Source organism: Macaca nemestrina, chromosome 13 (assembly GCF_043159975.1).
Source record: "Macaca nemestrina isolate mMacNem1 chromosome 13, mMacNem.hap1, whole genome shotgun sequence".
NCBI lineage: Eukaryota > Metazoa > Chordata > Mammalia > Primates > Cercopithecidae > Macaca > Macaca nemestrina.
Window position 1 is genome coordinate 75,944,082 of NC_092137.1, and position 25,676 is coordinate 75,969,757.

At 41.5% G+C, this 25,676-nt stretch overlaps 1 protein-coding gene and 2 non-coding genes across 4 annotated transcripts in view; 2 read left to right on the plus strand and 1 right to left on the minus strand.

Moving 5' to 3' along the window:
- Nucleotides 1–25,676, minus strand: part of LOC105465317 (eva-1 homolog A, regulator of programmed cell death) — a 180,561-nt gene that overhangs the window by 127,123 nt on the left and 27,762 nt on the right. Inside the window, exon 3 of one of the 2 annotated variants that reach the window (XM_071076969.1) lies at nt 18,603–18,747. In XM_071076969.1, coding sequence (XP_070933070.1) covers nt 18,603–18,657 — 55 coding nt within the window. In that variant the 5' untranslated portion in view covers nt 18,658–18,747. Of the gene's footprint in view, nt 1–18,602; nt 18,913–25,676 lie in introns of those variants that run through there. The other variant, XM_071076970.1, reaches the window with a different exon arrangement.
- LOC112423757 (small nucleolar RNA U3) lies at nt 15,072–15,286 on the plus strand. The gene has a single exon (XR_003014313.1). It is a non-coding gene; the product is annotated as a small nucleolar RNA U3 (small nucleolar RNA).
- On the plus strand, nt 22,310–22,415 carry LOC112423747 (small nucleolar RNA U13). The gene has a single exon (XR_003014307.1). It is a non-coding gene; the product is annotated as a small nucleolar RNA U13 (small nucleolar RNA).

Below are 25,676 nucleotides of genomic sequence, written 5' to 3' on the forward strand. Positions count from 1 at the left end.
ATAAAGGCTCTAGCAATCTTTCCCTCTCCCTTTGCCTCCTGACCAACTGCAGTGCTTCCAACACACAGGTCCTCTGTGGGCCCCCAAGGTGTGACATGCCTCCTCCTCTTGGGAGGTGTGAGTAACAAGTAACAAATTATATTTTCTTTCTTCTTTTTTGTTTGGTTGTTTTGAGACAGAGTCTCACTCTGTTGCCCAGGCTGGAGTGCAGTGGTGCGATCTTGGCTCACTGCAACCTCCATCTCCCAGGTTCAAGTGATTCTCTTAGTTCAGCCTCTTGAGTAACTGGGACTACAGGTGTGCACCACCACACCCAGATACTTTTGTATTTTTAGTAGAGACAGGGTTTCACCATGTTGGCCAGGCTGATCTGAAACTCCTGACCCCAAATGATCCACCCACCTTGGCCTCCCAAAGGGCTGGGATTACTGGGATGAGCCACTGCACCTGGTCAACAAACTGTTTTTGAAGGCAAATCGTCTCTCAATCCGTTGGCCTTACTGGAGCTAAAATTTTCTATTAATACACTATCTTTTAAAACACCATGAGTTAAGAATGGTTTTTACATTCATACATGGTTGAAACAAATCAAAAGATTGTTTCCTGACACATGAAAATTATGTAAAATTCAAATTTTATTGGAACCCAGCCATACTCATCCCATTACACATCATCTGTGGCTGCTTTTATGCTATAATGGTAGAGTTACAGAATCATGACAGGAAACTTATAGTCTATAAAACCTAAAACATTTACTATCTTTACAGAAATAGTTTGCTGACTTCCGCCTTAATGTATAGACATGTTTGCTATTTTATTAGCTTGTTTAAGCTATAAACTTGTGTAACCCATTGCTTTCTATGTATAGTATAGATCTATTTATAATCTGAAAACTTCAGAATCTCTAGGTCTAGCTTTCTTCCTATAGTCTATCCCAAATTACTGAGCCTCCAGTATTTAATGATTTTTTAAAATGATCCTTAGTAAAAATATTTTACATTGTGACTCAAGACACTCACATAAATAATAGAAACAAATTTCATGAAGCATTACTCATTCTTAATGTGTGAATCACTTTGAGGGTTTCCTTTCTCTTCTACTCCAGTATTTTAAAATACCAGTCAAAAATCTACCAATTTCACACCCCACTTATGGGTCAATGCACACACGTTAATAAACATTATGAGGTCAGGAGCAAGATGGCCAAATAGGAACAGCTCCAGCCTCCAGCTCCCAGCGTGAGCGACACAGAAGACGGGAGATTTCTGCATTTTCAACTGAGGTACCGGGTTCATCTCACTGGGGAGTGTCAGACAATTGGTGCTGGTCAGCTGGTGCAGCCCGACCAGTGACCAGGGAGAGCTGAAGCAGGGCAAGGCATCGCCTCACCTGGGAAGCGCAAGGGGGAAGGGAATCCCTTTTCCTAGCCAAGGGAAACTGTGACACACAACACCTGGAAAATCAGGTAACTCCCACCCTAATACTGCGCTTTACCAAGGGTCTTATCAAACGGACACCAGGAGATTATATCCCACACCTGGCCCAGAGGGTCCCACGCCCACGGAGCCTCCCTCACTGCTAGCACAGCAGTCTGAGATCTAACTGTAAGGTGGCAGCGAGGCTGGGGGAGGGGCGCCCACCATTGCTGAGGCTTAAGTGGGTAAACAAAGCCTCCGGGAAGCTCGAACTGGGTGGAGCCCACCGCAGCTCCAGGAGGCCTGCCTGTCTCTGTAGAATCCACCTCTGGGTGGAGTCTGACAGCTGTCTGACAGCTTTGAAGAGAGCAGTGGATCTCCGAGCACAGAGGTTGAGATCTGAGAATGGTCAGACTGCCTGCTCAAGTGGATCCCTGACCCCTGAGTAACCTAACTGGGAGACATCCCCCACTAGGCGCAGACCGACACCTCACACCTCACACAGCAGAGTACACCCCTGAGATGAAGCTTCCAGAGCAAGAATCAGACAGCAGCACTCGCTGTTCAGCAATATTCTATCTTCTGCAGCCTCTGTTGCTGATACCCAGGCAAACAGGGTCTGGAGTGGACCTCAAGCAATCTCCAAGAGACCTACAGCTGAGGGTCCTGACTGTTATAAGGAAAACTAACAAACAGAAAGGACACCCACACCAAAATCCCATCAGTACATCACCATCATCAAAGACCAAAGGCAGATAAAACCATAAAGATGGGGAAAAAGCAGGGCAGAAAAGCTGGAAATACAATAAATCAGATAGCATCTCCCCCTCCAAAGGAAAGTTGCTCATCACCAACAACAGATCAAAGTTGGACGGAGAATAACTTTGAGGAGTTGAGAGGTGAAGGATTCAGTCGATCAAACGTCTCAGAGCTAAAGGAGGAACTACCTATACAGCGCAAATAAACTAAAAATCTTGAAAAACGAATGGAAGAATGGATAACTAGAATAATCAATGGAGAGAAGGCCATAAACAAACTGACAGAGATAAAAACCATGACACGAGAAATACGTGACAAATGCACAAGCTTCAGTAACCGACTCGATCAACTGGAAGAAAGAGTATCAATGATTGAAGATCAAATGAATGAAATGAAGTGAGAAGAGAAGTCTAGAGAAAAAAAGGAAAAAAAAATGAACAAAGCCTCAAAGAAATGTGAGATTATGTGAAAAGACCAAATCTACATCTGATTGGGGTGCCTGAAAGTGAGGGGGAAAATGGAACCAAGTTGGAAAACACTCTTCAGGATATCATCCAGGAGAACTTCCCCAACCTAGTAAGGCAGGCCAACATTCAAATTCAGGAAATACAAAGACACCACAAAGATACTCCTCGAGAAGAGCAACTCCAAGACACATAATTGTCAGAATCACCAAAGTTGAAATGAAGGAAAAAATGTTAAGGGCAGCCAGAGAGAAAGGTCGGGTCACCCACAAAGGGAGCCCATCAGACTAACAGCAGATCTCTCGGCAGAAACTCTACAAGCCAGAAGAGAGTGGAGGCCAATATTTAACAGTCTTCAAGAAAAGAATTTTCAACCCAGAATTTCATATCCAGCCAAACGAAGTTTCATCAGTGAAGGAGAAATAAAATCCTTTACAGACAAGCAAATGTTGAGAGATTTTGTCACCACCAGGCCTGCCCTACAAGAGATCATGAAGGAAGCACTAAACATGGAAAGGAATAACAGGTACCAGCCATTGCAAAAACATGCCAAAATATAAAGACCATTGATGCTAGGAGGAAACTGCATCAACTAACAAGCAAAATAACTAGCTAATATCACAATGACAGGATCAAGTTCACACATAACAATATTAACCTTAAATGTAAATGGTCTAAATGGTCCAATTAAAAGACACAGACTGGCAAATTGGATAAAGAGTCAAGACCCATCAGCGTACTGCATTCAGGAGACCCATCTCACATGCAGAGACACACACAGGCTCAAAATAAAGGGATGGAGGAAGATCTACCAAGCAAATGGAGAACAAAAAAAAGCAGGGGTTGCAATCCTAGTCTCTGATAAAACAGACTTTAAACCATCAAAGATCAAAAGAGACAAAGGAGGCCATTACATAATGGTAAAGGGATCAATTAAACAGGAAGAGCTAACTATCCTAAATATATATGTGCCCAATACAGGAGCACCCAGATTCATAAAGCAAGTCCTTAGAGACTTACAAAGAGACTTAGACTCCCATACAATAATAATGGGAGACTTCAACACCCCACTGTCAACATTAGACAGATCAATGAGACAGAAAGTTAGCAAGCATATCCAGGAATTGAACTCAACTCTGCACCAAGCGGACCTAATAGACATCTACAGAACTCTCCACCCCAAATCAACAGAATATACATTCTTCTCAGCACCACATCACACTTATTCCAAAATTGAGCACATAGTTGGAAGTAAAGCACTCCTCAGCAAATGTAAAAGAACAGAAATGATAACAAACTGTCTCTCAGACCACAGTGCAATCAAACTAGAACTCAACTAAGAAACTCAATCAAAACCGCTCAACTACATGGAAACTGAACAACCTGCTCCTGAATGACTACTGGGTACATAACGAAATGAAGGCAGAAATAAAGATGTTCTTTGAAACCAATGAGAACAAAGATACAACATACCAGAATCTCTGGGACACATTTAAAGCAGTGTGTAGAGGGAAATTTATAGCGCTAAATGCCCACAAGAGAAAGCTGGAAAGATCTAAAATTGACACTATACATCACAATTAAAAGAACTAGAGAAGCAAGAGCAAACACATTCAAAAACTAGCAGAAGGCAAGAAATAACTAAGATCAGAACAGAACTGAAGGAGATAGAGACACAAAAAACCCTCCAAAATATCAGTGAATCCAGGAGCTGGTTTTTTGAAAAGATCAACAAAATTGATAGACCGCTAGCAAGACTAATAAAGAAAAAAAGAGCAAGGAATCAAATAGACACAATAAAAAATGATAAAGGGGATATCACCACCGACCCCACAGAAATACAAACTACCATCAGAGAATACTATAAACACCTCTATGCAAATAAACTAGAAAACCTAGAAGAAATGGAAAATTTCCTGGACACTTACACTCTCCCAAGACTAAACCAGGAAGAAGTTGAATCCCTGAATAGACCAATAGCAGCCTCTGAAATGAGGCAATAATTAATAGCCTACCAACCAAAAAAAGTCCAGGACCAGACGGATTCACAGTCGAATTCTACTGGAGGTACAAGGAGGAGCTGGTACCATTCCTTCTGAAACTATTCCAATCAATAGAAAAAGAGGGAATCCTCCCTAACACATTTTATGAGGCCAACATCATCCTGATACCAAAGCCTGGCAGAGACACAACAAAAAAAGAGAATTTTAGACCAATATCCCCAATGAACATCGATGCAAAAATCCTCAACAAAATACTGGTAAACCGAATCCAGCAGCACATCAAAAAGCTTATCCACCATGATTAAGTGGGCTTCATCCCTGGGATGCAAGGCTGGTTCAACATATGCAAATCAATAAACGTAACCCAGCATATAAACAGAACCAAAGACAAAAACCACATGATTATCTCAATAGATGCAGAAAAGGTCTTTGACAAAATTCAACAGCCCTTCATGCTAAAAACTCTCTCAATAAATTCGGTATTGATGGAACGTATCTCAAAAGAATAAGAGCTATTTATGACAAACCCACAGCCAATATCATACTGAATGGGCAAAAACTGGAAGCATTCCCTTTGAAAACTGGCACAAGACAGGGATGCCCTCTCTCACCACTCCTATTCAACATAGTGTTGGAACTTCTGGCTAGGGCAATCAGGCAAGAGAAAGAAATAAAGGGCATTCAGTTAGGAAAAGAAGAAGTCAAATTGTCCCTGTTTGCAGATGACATGATTGTATATTTAGAAAACCCCATCGTCTCAGCCCAAAATCTCCTTAAGCTGATAAGCAACTTCAGCAAAGTCTCAGGATACAAAATTAATGTGCAAAAATCACAAGCATTCTTATACACCAGTAACAGACAAACAGAGAGCCAAATCATGAATGAACTTCCATTCACAATTGCTTCAAAAGAATAAAATACCTAGGAATCCAACTTACAAGGGATGAAAAGGACCTCTTCAAGGAGAACTACAAACCACTGCTCAGTGAAATAAAAGAGGACACAAACAAATGGCAGAACATACCATGCTCATGGATAGGAAGAATCAATATCATGAAAATGGCCATACTGCCCAAGGTAATTTATAGATTTAATGCCATCCCCATTAAGCTACCAATGACTTTCTTCTCAGATTTGGAAAAAAACTGCTTTAAAGTTCATATGGAACCAAAAAAGAGCCCGCATTGCCAAGACAATCCTAAGTCAAAAGAACAAAGCTGGAGGCATCATGCCACCTGACTTCAAACTATACTACGAGGCTACAGTAACCAAAACAGCATGGTACTGGTACCAAAACAGCACGATACTGGTACCAAAACAGAGATATAGACTAATGGAACAGTACAGAGCTCTCAGAAATAAAACCACACATCTACAGCCATCTGATCTTTGACAAACCTGAGAAAAACAAGAAATGGGGAAAGGATTCCCTATTTAATAAATGGTCCTGGGAAAATTGGCTAGCCATAAGTAGAAAGCTGAAACTGGATCCTTTCCTTACTCGTTATACAAAAATTAATTCAAGATGGATTAGAGACTTAAATGTTAGACATAAAACCATAAAAACCCTAGAAGAAAACCTAGGTAATACCATTCAGTACATAGGTATGGGCAAGGACTTCATGTCTAAAACACCAAAAACAATGGCAACAAAAGCCAAAATTGACAAATGGGATCTAATTAAACTAAAGAGCTTCTGCACAGCAAAAGAAACTACCATCAGAGTGAACAGGCAACCTACAGAATGGGAGAACATTTTTGCAATTTACTCATCTGACAAAGGGCTAATATCCAGAACCTACAAAGAACTCAAACAAATTTACAAGAAAAAAACAAACAACCCCATCAAAAAGTGGGCAAAGGATATGAATAGACATTTCTCAAAAGAAGACATGCATACAGCCAACAGGCACATGAAAAAATGCTCGTCATCACTGGCCATCAGAGAAATGCAAATCAAAACCACAATGAGATACCATCTCACACCAGTTAGAATGGCAATCATTCAAAAGTCAGGAAACAACAGGTGCTGGAGAGGATGTGGAGAAATAGGAACACTTTTACATTGTTGGTGGGATTGTAAACTGGTTCAACCATTGTGGAAAACAGTATGGTGATTCCTCAAGGACCTAGAACTAGAAATAGCATATGACCCAGCCATCCCGTTGCTGGGTATATACCCAAAGGATTATAAATCATGCTGCTATAAAGACACATGCCCATGTATGTTCATTGCGGCACTATTCACAATAGCAAAGACTTGGAATCAACCCAAATGTCCATCAGTGACAGACTGGATTAAGAAAATGTGGCACATATACACCATGGAATACTATGCAGCCATAAAAAAGGATGAGTTCGTGCCCTTTGTAGGGACATGGATGCAGCTGGAAACCATCATTCTCAGTAAGCTATTGCAAGAACAGAAAACCAAACACCTCATGTTCTCACTCATAGGTGGGAATTGATCAGTTAGATCACTTGGACTCAGGAAGGGGAACATCACACACCGGGGCCTATTATGGGGAGGGGGGCAGGGGGAAGGATGGCATTGGGAGTTATACCTGATGTAAATGATGAGTTGATGGGTGCTGACGAGTTGATGGGTGCAGCACACCAACATGGCACAAGTATACAAATGTAACAGGCCGGGCGCGGTGGCTCAAGCCTGTAATCCCAGCACTTTGGGAGGCCGAGACGGGCGGATCACAAGGTCAGGAGATCGAGACCATCCTGGCTAACATGGTGAAACCCCGTCTCTACTAAAAATACAAAAAACTAGCCGGGCAAGGTGGCGGGCGCCTGTAGTCCCAGATACTCGGGAGGCTGAGGCAGGAGAATGGTGTAAACCCGGGAGGCGGAGCTTGCAGTGAGCTGAGATCCGGCCACTGCACTCCAGCCTGGGCGACAGAGCGAGACTCCGTCTAAAAAAAAAAAAAAAAAAAACAAACAAACAAAAAAAAAAACAAATGTAACAAACCTGCACATTGTGCACATGTACCCTAGAACTTAAAGTATAAATAAATAAATAAATAAATAAACATCATGAAATCTAACAGATGCAAATCTAAACAACACAAAATGTTTCTCTTCTATACTGTCTACCAAGGAAGACAAGTATAGAAACAGCAATAAAGTTTAAATGATATGAGTTTAAAAGAAGTCTTTAGAAGCAAAGAGGGAAATAGCTAATTTTTTGTTGTTGTTGTTGGCATTGTTGGGCAGTTTCATCAAGAAAGTGAGATTTGAACTGAATCTTGAAAGATGGTCAGGAAATCCTGGTAGAGAAGAAAAAGTGAGAGGAGGGCACAACTCACCCATGTGATAATGACATGCTTTGTAACAGAAACTCCACAGGTTAAGGACAAGGTCTTAAGAAATTTTTTATTTCTAGTCCCTACTGTAAAGTTTTACACAAAGTAGTTGCTCGGTAATTGTTTGTTTTGCGTCCACTGAGTCATTGCTCCTAGGACCTATTTGAGCTCAACTCTACCCACCTCTAAATATGTAAATTTGAGTGCTTATATCCTATTTTTTCCCACCACTTTTCACTCCTATTGGGTCATTTTAATTAATGCAACTGACTTTTGTTGAAGGCTTACTATGGTTAATGTTTGAAACCAAGATCCCAAATTTGTTTCTACTGCTCTGTCTGCCATGTTTGGTTCTTAAGAAATTCATCAGAAGGGACCCACCATGCTAACCCACACTGCATTGCTGGTAGGCTTCCACTACTGATCTCTTTGATTGGTCTGTCAGCATCACGGATCTTCTGTACCTGAGCTTAAGATCTCGAGAGGCCAGGCCAGGGCTGCCTGCTCTACACTTCCTTTCTCTGAGTGCACCTGGGCCCACTCACCTGTCCCTCTTACTACAGAGAAGCCATGAAGAAGCAAATGGATTTCTGCCTCTTTACACTCACGTTCCAAAGGTTCTGCTCGTACATGATGCCATGTGAAGTCCAGTGCCCCTCCAAGACTCCCGAGGTTCTTCATGGTCACTTTGGCTCTGAGTCTTAGCTTTTCATGAACTCATGATATCACTTGTGTTTGTTTCCTGTGATGGGTTGTCTCTTTTCTTCACCCCATTTCCAGGATTCGTCATTCACCCCAACCCAAGCCAATCCACAAGGCTTTTCCCCAGAATTTGGGATAATGGAGAAGATGTATGTCACCGTAAGTCTAGCTGTTCTCTTTCTCCTAAATATTCTCTGTTTCTCTGTTTTCTGGGTCAGGCATGCCTCTCTCCTCTGGTATGCCTTAAAAATCAATAGTTTGCTTTATTAAGCAGAAAATAGTCGAGTTCGCCTTCCTTGTAGTTCTGGGCCTCTGCCTGTCCCAGACTCATCCATTTTGGACAAAATAAATTTCAGCGGTGTACTAAGGGGGTGATGGAGGATGGGAGTGGTCCACCCTGGGTGCCATAAGGGAGTGCCTGGGTGTAAATAATGTAAAAGCAATAATAAACTCAACTGAATATTCATCTGCTTTCTATTATCACCATGTACCAGCAATTCTAAACAGTCTCAGCAATAAAATACTCCTCCCCACTGGAACCACTCCCACTGTTACCCTTGCCCAGTAGGACCCACTCCCACTGTTACCCTTGCCCAGTAGGACCCACTCCCACTGGTACCCTTGCCCACCCTGCTCCACCTTGGTAGGCACTGCTCCAGTTAGGAACACAAACCATGCAGGCAGGTACCTTGAAATGTCCATTGTTCTCATCCTCTCTGCCAGGGAGATTTCGTTTTCCAAAGATAGAAAACTTCTTCCTTCCTGAAATTCTTTTTTCCATTGGCTTCTATGCCATTACTCTCTCCTGGTTTTTCTCCACTGCTTCTACTTGTATTTCCTTAGTCTCCTTCCAAAGTTCCCCCTTCCGTGTGATAGACTCCTTCCCTGAACTAGTCAGGAAGTAGGCATGGTTAGTTGATTCTAAGGAAGTACTTACATGAGCAACCTTTGCCCAAATTTTGCCATGCAAAATGGAGCTGAAGGAAAAATAGAAAAGCATCATGTTCTGGAGAGGGTTCCAAGGCATAGCAAGAGAAGTGTTTCCAAAGTAGGGACTTGAATTGAGCAAGAGGAGGCAGAGTAAGGGAGGCAAGGCTAGTCATCTGCTATGTGATGAAGGCAGCCCTCCTGAGGTCTGCTGCAGAAACATTCTGTGCTAGATTCATGTGTAGGATTTCAGGAATGAGACAAAGGATAGAGACAAACATTCTTTGGCAGAATTACATTACTCCACAGCTCAGCAGAAGGTTTGAATCTAGATAACTGAGGTGATGGTGGGAGTTTCTAGGTTCGAAAGGCAAAGATCTAGGAAAAACACTGGGAGTAGGTAACCAACCACAGCAGCCTGTGTGTTCCTCCCCTCGTGCATTCCCCCAAATGAGAGCTGCTTGTCAATAGTGCTCTATCTCACACATGGCCAGCTAGGGTGAAGTGAAAAGCAGTCCACAAGCTGCCTAATGGCCCAATATGTATCAAGGTCTTTATCTAGACATAAGTGTCTAAAGAGTATCTCTGCACTGTGGACACAGCCAGAGGGCGGGGTGCAACTCCAACACCTTGGAGAGTGGCCAGAGGTGTTGCTGATATCTGGGAGGGAAGAGAAACAAGGAAATGCAGCCTCTTCTAACACATGAACTTGTAAGGCAGAAAAAGTCTAAACACTATGGGCATGAGCAAAGAAAGGAGTCATTGTCTCAGATCTGGAGGAAGAACTCTCTGATCTTTCACTACCTTCCATGAGGTTTATCATTCGGAGACACAAAGCATCAGTCACTCTGACCCCACATGCAGCGGGCACCTGAGGCCTTCCCGAAGTGGGTCCTCAGCACCCACTTTATTCCACTTCACTTCCACTGTGGGAGGCTGAATTCCATGCAGTAAGTATCTAGCCACATCCACATATCTGTGCCCCCTTTCTCTGCTTTCCCATTCACATCTCCATTCACCACAGGCTGGCTCTGCCTTGGCATCTGACATCACCACATGGACTGCTGAAATCAGATAGGAAGCTCTAGTCAACTGAAGCATCTCCAAGAATCCGAGGGGCTACCAGACTGCAGGAAGAAACCAACTCATCTCTTTGGGTGCCCTACCAAGACAAAGAAGAAGAACACTATAAAAAAATGAAAATCATATATGATGAGGGTATTTTATTTACATATGGGAAGAATTGGTGTAAAATTTTGAGAATGAGGACTCCCTAAGAAGACATAAAATCCAGAGGTCATAAATGATTAGATTGGTATGTTAGACTAGTATTTTTTAATGTTTATGATAAAAGTTACCAGAAAGAAAACACAAATGATAGGGCAGACAAAATACTTTTAATACATGTGTTACACAGGTTACTATACCTAATATACAAAGAATGCCTACAAATTTATTTTAAAACAGACTAATAGAAAAATGAGCAAAGGATTTGAACAGGCAATTGATAAAATGAATAAATGCATATAACTAACAAACCTACAACAGGAAATTCAATCTCACTACTAGGGAGATGTAAATTAATACAAAAATGAAATAGTTTGCACATCTAAGATTGGCAAATATTTAAATAATTTTAATAAAAAAGATTCCTATTTTTATTGATTTAAATTGAAACATGTTTTCAGGGTGCTTGTGATAATTTGATATGTTCATGTAATCAGCAGGGTAACTGAGATATCTATCACCTTCAATGGTTATCTTTTTTTCATGCTAGGAACATTCAAATTGTTCTCTTTTAGCTATTTTGAAATGTATGATAGATTAATATTAACTATATATGTCTATATATTATATGTATTATATTAATATTAACTATGTATATTAACTATTGATCTATTGAACACTGGGTATTATTTCTTCTAGTTGCATATTTGTAACAAAAATTTAAAAGGGCTAACATGCAGAACTGATAAAGAGGAAGGAAATAAAAATGCCTACGATTGTTGGTGGTGAGTAAATCTCTACACTTTTGAAAGATACCTGCACAATTTTTGTTTGTTTGTTTGAGACGAAGTGTCACTCTGCTGCCCAGGCTGGAGTGCAGTGGTGTGATTTTGGCTACTGCAACCTCTGCCTCCCAGGTTCAAGTGATTCTCCTGCCTCAGCCTCCTGAGTAGCTGGGATTACTGGTGCATGCCACTATGCCCAGCTAATTTTTTAGTTATTATTTTTAGTAGAGACAGGGTTTCACCAGGTTGGCCAGGCTGATCTCAAACTCCTGACCTCAGATGATCCACCTGCCTTGGCCTCCCAAAGTGCTGGGATTACAGGTGGGAGCCACCGCCCTCAGCCGTTACTTGGACAATTTCTAATGAAATCACAAATCCACATACCTATTGGACTAGAAATCTCATTTTGAGGATCTATTCTACAGCTAGAAAAAAAGCAGTGTTTAGATGCAAAACAAACAATGACTTTAATGGCAAAAAGGAGGTAAAATTGTCAAAGGGAAATTTTCCACTTATACTTGCCCCAGGAGATGACAACATAAAATTAGGTATTTCATCCCAACTGATTGAGAAAGAACCATGAAATTGAGTGACCCTAAGAAGACAGACCTAACAGAACTACTGGAAGATCTTTGCTGACCAGTGAACAATGGAAAAGACACATGGACTCATTCAATCCTTAATTAGCATCCTAGCCTGAACTCTTCCTTTCCTAGCACTCAAACCCTCCTAACTTTTCCCCTCTGCAAAGTTCTCAGTGGATGTATTCACTGACGTGTACTCCTTGCCAGGCACTTTAATAAATGTTTTATTTTTTTTTTCAATGCCTTTGTGGTTTTTGTCTTATTATTTGGCCAGAGAAATGAAACCAAATAAGTTATGATTTGGACATGTTAAATTTTATTGCCCAAAGGATGTGTCCTGGAATGAGGCCAGCAGGCAGTTTCAGGTCTGTACCCAAAGCTTAGTTTAGGTGTTTGGGAAGAAGTAGATCAAGAAGCCACCAAGAAGAGGTGTTAGTTGAAGCCAAAGATAGGAATACGATACCAGCTAAGCGAAATGTGTTGCTAAGAAGATAAGAAGGCTTGGGTGAAAGCAGTGGAAGATTTCCTAAAAGATGCCAAAGAATAAAGGATGAGTGACTACATGATCATTTAATTGAAGTGTTCTATGTTTATTCTTTACTTGCAGCCAACCTCCAATGCCCAGTGCCTCCTGTTGCTTGTAGTTTTAGACTGTTTTGTCTCTTTCCACATCTGTAACTTTTTCCAGACTTCATTTAGGAAACCAGGGAGCCATCTGGCCACCTCATGATGGAAAAAGCATAAATGTTCTGGGAGGTTCCCTATAAATTATCATTATTGTGCAGCACTGATAAGGAAACAAGACCTGTCTCTGTTTTAAGGAGGACTCTCAGTCCTCAGATTTATGTAAAAGGAATAGATCTTCATTTAGATTTAACTTAATTTCTATGTGGAGCCTCACCCTTGCCTCTTTTCCATGGGAAGAGTAGAAATTGAATCCCAATATCTTCAGGTTTACCCTGACCCCAGCCATACAGAGGCCACCTTAGTCCTTTCCAGTGAGGCAGCAGCTCTCTACTTCCTCTGTGCCTTTCTTGAGAATCAACGTTATCTTGCTGGGCGGCACAGCTCACGCCTGCAATTCCAGCACTTTGGGAAGCAGAAGTGGGCTTTTCACTTCACCCCAGGAGCTCCAGACCAGCCTGGGTAACATGGTGAGACTCCCATCTCCACACAAAGTTGAAACATTAGCCAGGTGTGGTGGTATGCAACTGTAGTCCCAGCTAAGATTGTGCCACTAGACTCCAGCCTGGGCAACTGAAAAAGACCCTATATCAAACAAAACAAAACAAAACAAAAAACATCTATTTCCCCTTGCTACCTGCTCACTGGCCTCAGGCCCCCTAAGACCCTCTGGAGTCCTATCATCCTTTGCTCTTCCCCACTCTCCCAAGAACTCTGCCCAGGTAGTAGCATGCATGGCCTCTCTCCTCAGGACCTACCCACTGCTCTGCGCCTCTGGTGCTTGGAAATCACTAGAAGGCTATGGCCATTCCTTTCTGGGATCTTCCTAACCTTTCAGACGCCAACACCAGACATCCTCCCAGCCCCACACCACTGAAGGGAACTCTGATTTTCGACTCAAAGGCATTCCCTCTGCTATGATGTTCAGCCTCAGAGGCATCTGAGTGTGGGCTTTAGCCAGAGGTCAGCAGATTGTCTTTTGCTGTTGTGCTCCTCCCCTAAGGCAATTGATTTAAACAGGTCCATCTTCTTGAATGGAAGTGGTAAGGGGGAAAGTTCAGAATTTTTTTAAATGAAATATGCAAGGGAAGAAAGCATCAATTAGTATCTCAAACTATTCTAATAGTTGTGTTTACTTGTATCTCCAGATCACTCTGTTGTACCCCAGACAGACTCTTATATCAACTGCCAACTCATCATGTACATTTGGATATCCAAGGGAACATGATAGGATGTAATTTTTTGCCATTTTGAGCATTAAAAATTTTCAGTGGCACTGAACTCCTGACACAAAGGAGAATTAGAAATAACCTCCAATCTACACTTGAGCAAGACATACATGGTTTGTTTCTGAGGAGAAAACATCATCTTTCTAGTATCTCCTCACCACAGAGAAGAGCCCTACCCTAATTGGGGACCTGGGTCCTGTGTGCTGAGAGCTACAGAGCAGGGAGTAATGTCCTGAAAGCATTAGGGGAGTGCTGTCAGGTGGATAGTGATGGCTTTGACTGTCAGTTGGAGGGTGCTATGCTAATTAGGAACTTTGTGACTTAAACTCAAACAAAATTTTTTTTAATTAAAGAAACATTTGTAGAGGCAGGTTCTTGCTATGTTGCCCAGACTGGCTTCAAACACCTGGCCTCAAGCAATTCTCCCAAAAGGGCTGGGATTGCAGGTGCGAGCCACCATGCCCAGCCCAGAAATAATACTTAAGAGCCCAAGGCATTTGTTAAATTTGTAGAATGGAATTATATATATATAAAATATATGTACATATAATTTGTATATAAAATATAAATTATATATACATATATAATATAATTACATGCATATATACACATATAAAATATAATTAAATATATTACATATTATATATGATATATGCTAAATTTGTGAAATGTAATTATATATGTATATATACATGTATATTATATATGTATATATACATGTATATTATATATGTATATAACATATAGATACTATATATAATATATACATATACACACATGTGTATATATGTATATGTTTAGATTATATATGTTATATAATTTATGTAATTATATATTATATACACATACTATATTTATTATATATGTAATTATGCATTTTAAAAATATATATATTGGTTGTAGGGATGGAGGTGGGAGAAATCTGTCCTTCAACAAAATAGGAATAAAATTCCTAGTGCCAAGTAAGGCAGAGGGCAGATCTTTATACGTTTGGGGATCAATTCTACAGTAGGTTACTAGAGAAATGTTTCTGAACAGAGTGGGGAGAAACTCAATGAAAAGCTGCAGTAGCTCTTCTGAGCAAGAAGCTGGCAGGTAGGTGGTGCCACCTGGTGGTAGCCACTGCTTGCTGTCGATGACCGCTCTGCTCCTTGGGCAAGGATAAGAGAGAGAGAGAACACAAGCTGCAGGGTTCCTTTCTGATGTAATTGCTTGTATTTTGTTCTTCACTCTCAGGGATTGTTCCTTTCACTTTTCCATAAAGGAAAGGGGTAACATCTAGTATCTTCTTTATTTCAGTTTTCTTATGGCAATACTAAGGATGCATTTGGCAACAAAACTCTCAAAAAGATAAATTGAAGGTGTATCTCTTTCTTGGTTTGCTCACCCTTTACCAAACACGTCCTTTGTCAAGTAAAGCAGTTAGTTCTTTGCTTATTTTTATATAACAATATATGATACTATTTTACTTTTAAACATGTCTTCTCACTGAACATCAGTACATATGTATCTAATTAGTTTTTATCTTCTGTATAGTATCTTAAGATATGAATAAGTTATAGTATATTTATTTAGCCAGTGATGTGCCATAGTATATTTAACCATTGGTTTTCTCTCAGATTTTTCAATTCTTTGCTAGAACAAGCAGTGTTTGCAATGAATATCGTTGTATGTTTTCTGCATATCCATGAGTTTTCCTTGAAAGTAAATAAGATGTGGAATTGCTGGGTCAAAGAGTATCTATATTTTAAATTCTAGGCTACTACCAAAATTTCTTTCAATTCACCACTGAGATTTTATACCCCCTGTCAACTGTGCGTGGAGTAAATATCTGATCCCCACTTCCGTTCTTTCTCTCTGCCTCTTTCTGTCAGTCTCACTCTTTCTCTCTTTCAACCTAGACAGAAGAAACAATATCTTATTACTGCTCTAATTTAATTCCCCTTATTACTAACTAGATTGAAATTATTATATTTCATGGTCATTCATATTATTTTCTTCTGCAAATATTAATATATGTATGCAGTTCAATACTGAATTGTGCATGTTTTTCTTTTTTGCATACAGGTCTTTGTATATTCTGGATATTAATTCTTGGTTGGACCAGCCTAGTCTTTAATTTTGTTTATGATGTGATATTCAGAAGTTATCAATATTGATATAACCAGGCTTATCAATCTCTTCTTTCATGTTTCTTTAAATTTATGTTTTAAGAAGACTTTACGTACCTTTTATATTTTTTCTATGACTTTATGTTTATATTTATTCAACAATCAAGTATATGTTTCTATAAATGGTTCAAGGATCTACCTTAACTTTTTTCCTGAGTGCATAAACACTATTTTTTTAATAGTTTACCTTTCTGTACTGATTTGAATAGGCAGTTTTGTCACATACTAAATTTTTAATATATTCAAAGGTCTTGAGCTGAGAAGAAATATCTAATTTTTTATTTTTTAAATCTTTATTTTTATTAAAAAAAAATTTCGAGACAGAGTCTCCCTCTGTCACCAAGGCTGGGGTGTGGTGGTGTGATCTTGGCTCACTGCAACCTCCGCCTCCCAGGTTCAAATGATTCTCATGTCTCAGCCTCCCGAGTAGCTGGGATTACAGGCATGTGCCACCACACCTGGCTAATTTTTTGTATTTTTAGTAGAAATGGGGTTTCACCATGTTGGCCAGGCTGGTCTTGAACTCCTGACCTCAAGTGATCCACCCGCCTCAGCCTCCCAAAGTGCTGGGATTACAGGTGTGAGCCACCATGCCCAGCTTAAATTTTTATTTTTTTAGAAACATGTTCTCACTCCGTTACCCAGGCTGGAGTGCAGTGGCACGATCATAGCTGACTGCAGCCTCAGACTCTTGGGCTCAAGTGATTCTCCCACCTCAGGCTCCTGATAAGCAAGGACTAAAGGCATGCACCACTACAACTGACTATTTTTTTTCTTTTATTTTTGTAGAGGCAGGGTCTCGCTATATTTCCCAGGCTGGTCTCAAACTCCTGGCCTCAAACAATCCTCTTGCCTTGGTCTTCCAAAGTGCTAGAATTACAGGCATGAGCCACTGTGCCTAGCCCTGAGAAGAGATACCTTGAAGTAGATATGCAAGTTTGGGAGAAATTGGCATTTACATGATATTTGGAGGATGTAACAAGTGAAATCAGTCTCCTAGAGGTACTGTGTAGAATTAGTAGAAAATAAAGATGATAGAAGACACAATTGAAGGAGGACATGGCATGGGGTAAAGATACAATGTGTGCTGCATCAAAGCTCCCTGGGAGAGCTGCATTCCTACGCTAGGAGGGTATAGAAGCCCAACCCAAAGCACAGGCTCCTGCCTTCAGATTTTGCTCAGATCACCCCAATGGCTCCCGTGGCTCTAATTTGTCCTTTCACATCCCTGAGTCCCTGGCCAGAACTTAACTCTTTTCTAGCACCACTCGCGGAAGGAGAGGTTGGTTCCTACAATTAAAAGGTACTATCAACATTTCCAGCATTCAGGCCACAGATGCAAAAAGATCATATGGGGCTGGGGCACAGTGGCTCACGCCTGTAACCCCAGCAGTTTGGGAGGCTGTGGTGGGTGGATTGCTTGAGGTCAGGAGTTCAAAACCAGCCTGACCAACATGGTGAAACCCCATCACTACTAAAAATACAAAAATTAGCTGGGCGTGATGGCACAGGCCTGTAGTCCCAGCTACCTGGGAGGCTAGGGCACAAGAATTGCTTGAACCCAGTGGGTAGAGGTTGCAGTGAGCTGATATGGTGCCACTGCACTCCAGGCTGGGTGACAGATTGTGCTATTGCACACTGCACTCCAGCCTCCACAGAGGGAGACTCTGTCCGAAAAAAATATAGATAGATAGATAGATAGATAGATAGATAGATAGATAGATAGATAGATACGTATATATAATGTCAGAAACATTTTGCACAAATGTACAATTGTCCTTCTGAAAATGCCAAGAACACATTATTTGAGAAAGCCCAGAAGAGAGATTGGTAAGGAAGCATTTGCAAATCTACTGGGAAAATGAAGACTGAACCAGAGCAGTGGCAAAGGCTCCAGGGGAGAGAATGGGTTGAAGAATTATTTATGGGGTAGTCTCCACAGGACTTGGTCTCAGTTGGATGATCAGGGTAAGCAAGAGGGAGGAGTCAATGAAGATTCCCGAGGATATGGTATGTGCAGCTGGGTGGCTGTTTCATCCAAGATAGAAATACAGAGCAGGTCTGCTTAGGTAGGAAATGTTAATGTAGTTTAGAACATTGTGAATTTGAGGTCACTGTGGGGAGATTGTATGGGGATGCCCAGCAAACCAAGAGTCTCTGCACATGTAAGAAACAGGTATGGAAAAAATTCACACACGAGAGACAGGGAACAGGCAGGCTTAGAAACCACTCATGGACTACCTGTTCACATGGATTAGTAGCATCTGAAGGAAATGCTCCAGCAACACACACAGACCCCTGGTTCCTAAGTCAGCCATGGTACCCCAGGGCAGCTTACCTGGGACCTTGAGAATCCAGGATGCGGAGAGTCCAGGCTGATCTTGAGTCTCCATGTGGGCCCTCCCTGACGTGGAGCTGAACCAAACCTCGGCAAGCCGAGTACAAATTCAGTAACGCTGGAGCCTTCATAACCCATGTCTCTCCTGGGGAAAATAGCAGGGAGTAGGAAAGACAGTGAAACTAACTTATCATCAAGTTCTATCACATGTGCATGGGAGGCCACAACTATGGGATCTCACTTAATGTCATCAAGGACATGAACTTGATATGGATTATGATCTTTTCAGTGTTATATGAAATCCTCAGCAAATTCAACTTCGCCCTCTCCCTACCTACAGACTACTGCATCTAGCTCCTTCTGCAACAAAAATCTGGGCTGCCACCAACCCCATCATTGATGCTTCCTGGAGCTCATATTCTTGTCCTGAAGCCTTGCCAGGGATGTGATGTTGAGTCCAAGTGGGAAGGGTTCTCAGAACATTGCTCTTGGCTGAAAGGGACTGGCCTGTGACTGGCTGTCAGGCCATGATTTAATGTGTAGCAGTGTGGCCCCTGCCTCTGCCTTCCTAAGAAATTCTACTCAATATCGTTCAGGAGGAAAATTGCTCTGTTCATTTCTTTTGTTTCTGCTCACATATTCTTCTGTTGGCTTTGGAGCACTCCTGAGCTTTTCCTTCTTTTTCCCTGTTTGGTAGTCTCCCTTACAGGCTAAGGACTGAGTCCTAAGACTCACTTTCTCCTTTCCATGACAGTAACTACTCTCTCTCCAATGTCAAACCAGGGAACAGATTCACGATTTAAGACAGGCCTTGCTAAGTCATTCACAGAGGGCTTTCCAAAGGGAGTAGCACTTATGCCAAATGGGTGAGATCAAACCACTTCTGGCACTCTCTGCCTACATTTTTCTTTTTATTTTCAAAACATCTTTGTTCAGTTTTTCAAAATGTAGTTCTGTAACCACCTGTATCCAATGCTCCTGGGACACCTGTGAAAATTGCAAATTCCTGTGCTTTACCCCAAACCAGACCTATTCAATCCAGTCTCTGAGGGTGGAGCTTAAGACTCTCCAGGTTAAACAAGCACTCAAGCAGATTCTTAAGTACACAAGATTTGAGAACTACTGTTATAGGCTGAGAATTTTGATAATAAATTAACATCTGGTTTTATTTAATTCAGCCTCAAAATATCTCAGACTAGTGCAAGGCTGGAATTTTTCTTTTCTTTCCTTTTTTTTTTTCTTTTTTTCCTTATTTTCTTCTTAACAGCAAAAGGATTTCTTCAAATGTGATCTCAGCCAGAGCTGCTCTGGCTGGGGAGGGAAGAGGTAAGGATTATCGTTCCACCCTCTGATTTCTGCCTTAGCAAACTTTTCCTCTTCCCGGCCCTGAAAAGCACAGATTTAGGGATTTGATAGGCCTGGTTTGAATCAAACACTCATCACTCATTTAGCTGAGCAAAGTGACCTCGGACAAGTTATTAAACTAATGTTCTTCCTATAAATTGGGAACCATTAATAATAGCTAACACAGAGAGTTCTCTTGAGCATGCCCTTGACCTGAACGCACTCCCTTGGTTGGCTGGGTACCAAGGCCCATCAGCTTTTGTCTCGTCAGTAGAGGCAAGGGTAGGGCGTAGCCTCAATCGAATACTGTTTAGATTTCTGCCACATCAAAGGCTTATTCACTACAAAATTTGGTCCCTACAATCGCCAGCATTTCGTATCTTTTTTTGATAAGCTGGCCTAAGGAATGTTAGTGCTATTGGCTAAAATCTAGTGGCTAGTAATCGGCTATTTTTGTTTGTTCGTTTTGAGACAGGGTCTCTCTCTGTCACCCAGGCTTGAGTGCAGTGGCACAATCATGGCTCACTGCAGCCTCAAACTCCCAGCTTCAGGCAATGCTCCTGCCTCAGCCTCCTGAGTAGTTGGGATCACAGGCACATGCCACCACACACAGCTAATTTTTTTAAAATGATTTGTAGAGATAGGAGTCTTTCTATGTTGCCCAGGCTGGTCTCCAACTCCTGGGTTCAAGCAATCCTCTTGCCTTGACCTCCCAAAGTGCTGGGATTACAGGCATGAGCCACCATGCCCATAAAACTTTCTTAAATACTAATCAATAGTGTTCAAAACACTCTTCTCTAAAAATAAAAACAACTTGTTGTTTCAAAGCATTTGCTAAGACAGTATGTTGCTGCAGTTTTCCAAAACGTCAATGAAGTAATCACTTTACCACTAGCAAAAAGTGAGTGGTGTGTTTTACAACTAATATAAGTGACATGGCTACCTGGTGAGGGATTATTTCCAAAGTGTGTTACTGGAGAGGTATTTCTGGACCTGCAGCTCACTCATACCAACAGCATTAATACTCATACCTCAGCGTTAATGCTGAGAGCACGCACATGGCTAGCCTGGGCTGTCACCTAAGTACTGTTCTCTTTTTCCTTTGGGCAAGTGAAAGGCAGAGAATACAACCTAAGTCATTAACTTCTAAGATCTAAGTTTTAGTTAGTTGTTCAATCTGGATCTTTTCATCCTTTTTAAAAAGACTATCAAGACATCTGTTGATGTTTTCTTGTATAATTTATTCATTTTTTGTTACATTTTTAAAATCACGAGTGCATCTTTGCTAATAATTTCAAGGGATATAAGCATGTTCAAGCATTCTACACAGATCAAGCAATTATTTTTCCTGCAAATTTAATTTTGAATGGTAATATAGGGTTTTGTTTGGCCACTTTTTTTTAAACACACACACACACACAAATTGCATATTTTAGTCGACTAACAGCATAGCAAACACTTGGTTTGTTTCCATACAATATTCCAGAGTTCATCCAAAAAAAATGCTTGCATGAGATTTCCCTGGCTTTGGTGTCCCGAGGGCAGAAAGAATGTGCCCTCCTTGCTTCGTGGAGCTCCCGGTCTAGTAGTAACTCAATATATATTTACTAAACAGGATGAAGGAAGGGTTAATAATGAATACATGATGAAGCAAAGTAAATAGGCCTCAAAGCTTGAGGAACAGGGAGTTTTCTGAGCTCAGAATTGAAGGTACAGGCCAGGCACAGTGGCTTACACCTGTAATCTCAGCACTTTGGGAGGCCGAGGCAGGTGGATTATTTGAGGGCAGGAGTTTGAGACCAGCCTTGCCAACATGGCAAAATCCTATCTCTATCAAAATACAAAAATTAGTCAGGCAAGGTGGCAGGTGCCTACAGTCCCAGCTACACAGCAGGCTGAGATGGCAGAATCCCTTGAGCCTGGGAGGCAGAGGTTGTAGTGAGCTGTGATTATTCCACTGCACTCCAGCCTGGGGGACAGAACAAGACTCCGTCAAAAAAAAAAAAAAAAAGAAGAAGAAGAAGAAGAAGAAGGTGGATAGCCTGCCTGCTGTGGTAATCAAGACTTATTCTAATCCATTTTGTTGTGACTGGCTCAGATTTCACTACATGCTTGGGAAGAGGCAAAAGCTTAGAAGCAGACAATCTTAGACTGCCTATGCAAGGAAGCCCTCACCATATTCACAGACAGTGCTATCTCTGAGACATCAGGACAGTCCTTGAAATTTAAGGAAATGAACCATGGGTTCCTTAGTGACTTCAACCTGAAAGACTAATCCCAACCCCAAGTAGTGAGCTCAAAGGTATTTGATGAACTTCAGCTGTCCTAACAGGAATATTTGCTTCATAAATATTATCACCTCGATCCTTTTATGATCATAAGCATGAGGATGACTGGGTTTTCCCACTCCTGTGTGAGATGTGCCTCCCTCTAACCTTATTACAACATTGACACCTTACTCATTTGACATGAAAAAAATAATATTATCACCTGAACTTCAAGTGTAACTCCAGCAGCTGCCCATAAGCTTCTCTCAACTCTGGATTTAGTTTGTAGGACTAAATTAACCATTTGTAGTTTCTGGATAATATAAGTAGTAAGTGGGTTTTGTTATTGTTATTATAATGCACATTTCCTATAGTAAATATTATTTGTTTGTTTTTTGAGCTCCCACACGTATTGCTGGGTATACCAAGAATGCAAGGCCCTCTGCCCTCTTTACCCAGGACATTTCTCAGGTGTGGCTTTGCTGTGGCCAACCATGAAGGATGAGGTTTGTGTCACTTGAAACAAAGAACAGGTGTATTTATTGCTTCCTATAAAAGCAGCGTATTCCTTAAGCTCAGTGCTCCTTTTCTGCGAAATAAACCTACTGTGTGTGCACCATTCATCTGGGCCTGTGGTGTCACCCATCTGGGACTTGGGGACAAGGGGAACCTTTGCAAACATACTGATGCTCATGTTATGTCATGAATAATAAAGTGCTTGTCTCCGACCCAAGAGTCTATGTCTTCTACCAATGTTCATGAATCAAGATGCTAACTTATTTACTTTTAAGTAGGGTAACATCAAATCCCAGTTCCTTCAATTATGTGTTACTTTTATAATAGCAAATCAGTTGCTATGATTATAAAATTAGAAAGTATTCTTTTCTAACAAATTGTTATTTCCTTCCAAGATTCTCTTGGTAGCCCTGATTAAAAACCACTGATACGTTTCTCTAAACAAAAGACAAAAAATGGGATTCTAAGTCATTATATTTAATAGTTCATTTCAGATTTTAAAAATACTATATTTCTCAAGCTTGTATTCCTCAGCTCTCAGCAAAATTCAATTTTCTAGCAAAAATAATTCTCCTGCTTAGACTGAGGATGTGCCCTGCAGCCATCTCTTTCCATGGTTGGCATCTGCAGTGAGCTCCCCATGTAGCCTCACATATGCCTGGTAGTGGGCACAGGTCTCTGTCCACACACTGTGCATTCCTCATCCCCCATCCCTCATTCTTCAGTGGCAGCTAAAGCTGCTGATTTTCCTAGGTCCAGAGGCTTCAACCTTGCCTTCTCTAAACACTGACCTCTATCTTTTCTTCTTAGGGGGAAGCATTGTCTTCTCAGGGTCCTAAAATTCATAAGCTCTGGACTTGGGTTAGCGGGTGGGTAGGAAGGAGGAACTCACCAACTCACATTTTTAGAAACTCGAAGGAGACCTGCCTAGGGGTCAGCTTGGAGAATGCTAAAACCAATGAACTTCTATCTCAGCAAGTTACTCTGTAACATCCGTAGTCAATGTTTTATTTCTCAACTCCTGTGCCCCCCCTAAAAAGTGAAGGTAGTAAATAAATACGTAAAAACTGGCAATAAATGGAAACCAAACAGTTCCGACACTAAAAACTAAACAGTTCTCACACTAATGATATCATTCAAGTGTCTGGCACTACAGTTGACCTTGAACAATATGGGGGTTGGGACACCAACCCCCTGCCACACAGTTGAAAGTCTGTGTATAGGCAGGGCATGGTGGCTCACTCCTGTAATCCCAGCACTTTGGGAGGCCAAGGTGGGCAGATCACCTGAGGTCAGCAGTTCGAGACCAGCCTGACCAACACGGAGAAACCAAGTCTCTACTAAAAATACAAAATTAGCCGGGTGTGGTGGCGCATGCCTGTAATCCCAGCTACTTGGGAGGCTGAGGCAGGAGAATCGCTTGAACCCGGGAGGATGTGGAGGTTGTGGTGAGCCGAGATCGTGCCATTGCACTCCAGCTTGGGCAACAGGAGTGAAACTCCATCTCAAAAAAAAAAAAAAAAAAAAGAAAGAAAAAAAGAAAATCTGTGTATAACTTTTGACTCCCCAAAAACTTTACTAAGAATCTTACTGATAACATAAACAGTTAATTAACACATATTTCATATGTTATTGGTATTATATATGGCATTCTTACATTAAAGTAAGCTAGAGAAAAGAAAATGTGATTAAGAAAATCATAAGGAAGGGAAAATATATTTACAATTCATTAAGTGGAAATGGATCATTATAAAGGTCTTCATCCTCATCGTCTTCACGTGGAGTAGGCTGAGGAGACGGAGGAAGCGGAGGGGTTAGTATTGCTGTCACAGGGGTGGCAGAGGGAGAAGAAAATTTGCATACAAGTGGCCCCATACAGTTCAAGGAGTGATGTGGAAGGGAACAATTATATATTCAAAGGCCAGTTTTCAGCTTCCTCTGCCTGGGCATCTCAGGACATCTTTGGCTGTCAGCCAGCCCTCTCCTACCACCTTGCTTTCATCAGCTCGCTGCCTTCCTGATTCCCTTCGACTCCCTTTCAGATGGCTCCTTCTCTGCATCCCTGCTGCTCATTTCAACCACATATACCTTTGAAGTTGCTGTGCTCCAGGGCTCTGTCCTGACCCTTTCCTGTCTCACACGCAGCCCCTCCTGGGTTGCCTCAACCAGATGGCTCCACTTGTTGCCTCTCTTGCCCAGGTCTGTCTCAACTTCAGGTTCACTTCCAGCCCTTTAGTGGACTTCTTTCCTTGTGTGTGACAGACATGCACCCTAAGCTCAATGTTTCCAGCACACACGCCGTCTGTTCTCACAAATCTGCTCCTTCTCCCATCCCCTATCTCAGCAGAAATACCACCATCCACCGAATTCCCAGGAAGGAGTCCAGGGGCTTCCCCCATAACCTGTCAATCACCAGGGCTTGTTAATTCCCTGTCCTCAATGCCTACTCGTACTACCACTTCTCATTCAGCCCCAGGCACATGAATCCAGAGCACTGTCACATCTTGCAGGGATCACTGCCTCTACCTCTTAAATCAGCTCCCTAAGCTGCAGCTCCAGCCCATTCTCCATTCTGCAGTGACAGGAAACTTTCTGAGATGGAAGCCTGGCCTTGTCATTCTTTTTTAAAAAATTATCTGAACACTCCTCAGTGCCCTCCTGAAGAAGCTTATACTCATTATTACGACTTCCAAATTCCCTCATTCCCTAAACCCAGTCCACCTCCCACCCTCATTTTCTGCTCAGGTAAAATGCAAACAAATAAACCAAGCTGGATTCCTGATTTTAAGACTTACAGTTGAGTAGGGGAGGAAAATGAAAAAGCAGCAAACAAACCACTGAAAATATATCATGTGCGCTAAATACTGTGAAAATAGAAAACAGGAATAATGGGGGACTCCATTTAGGAGGGTGTTCAGGGAGTCTGATTTGCTATTTCATGAAACTG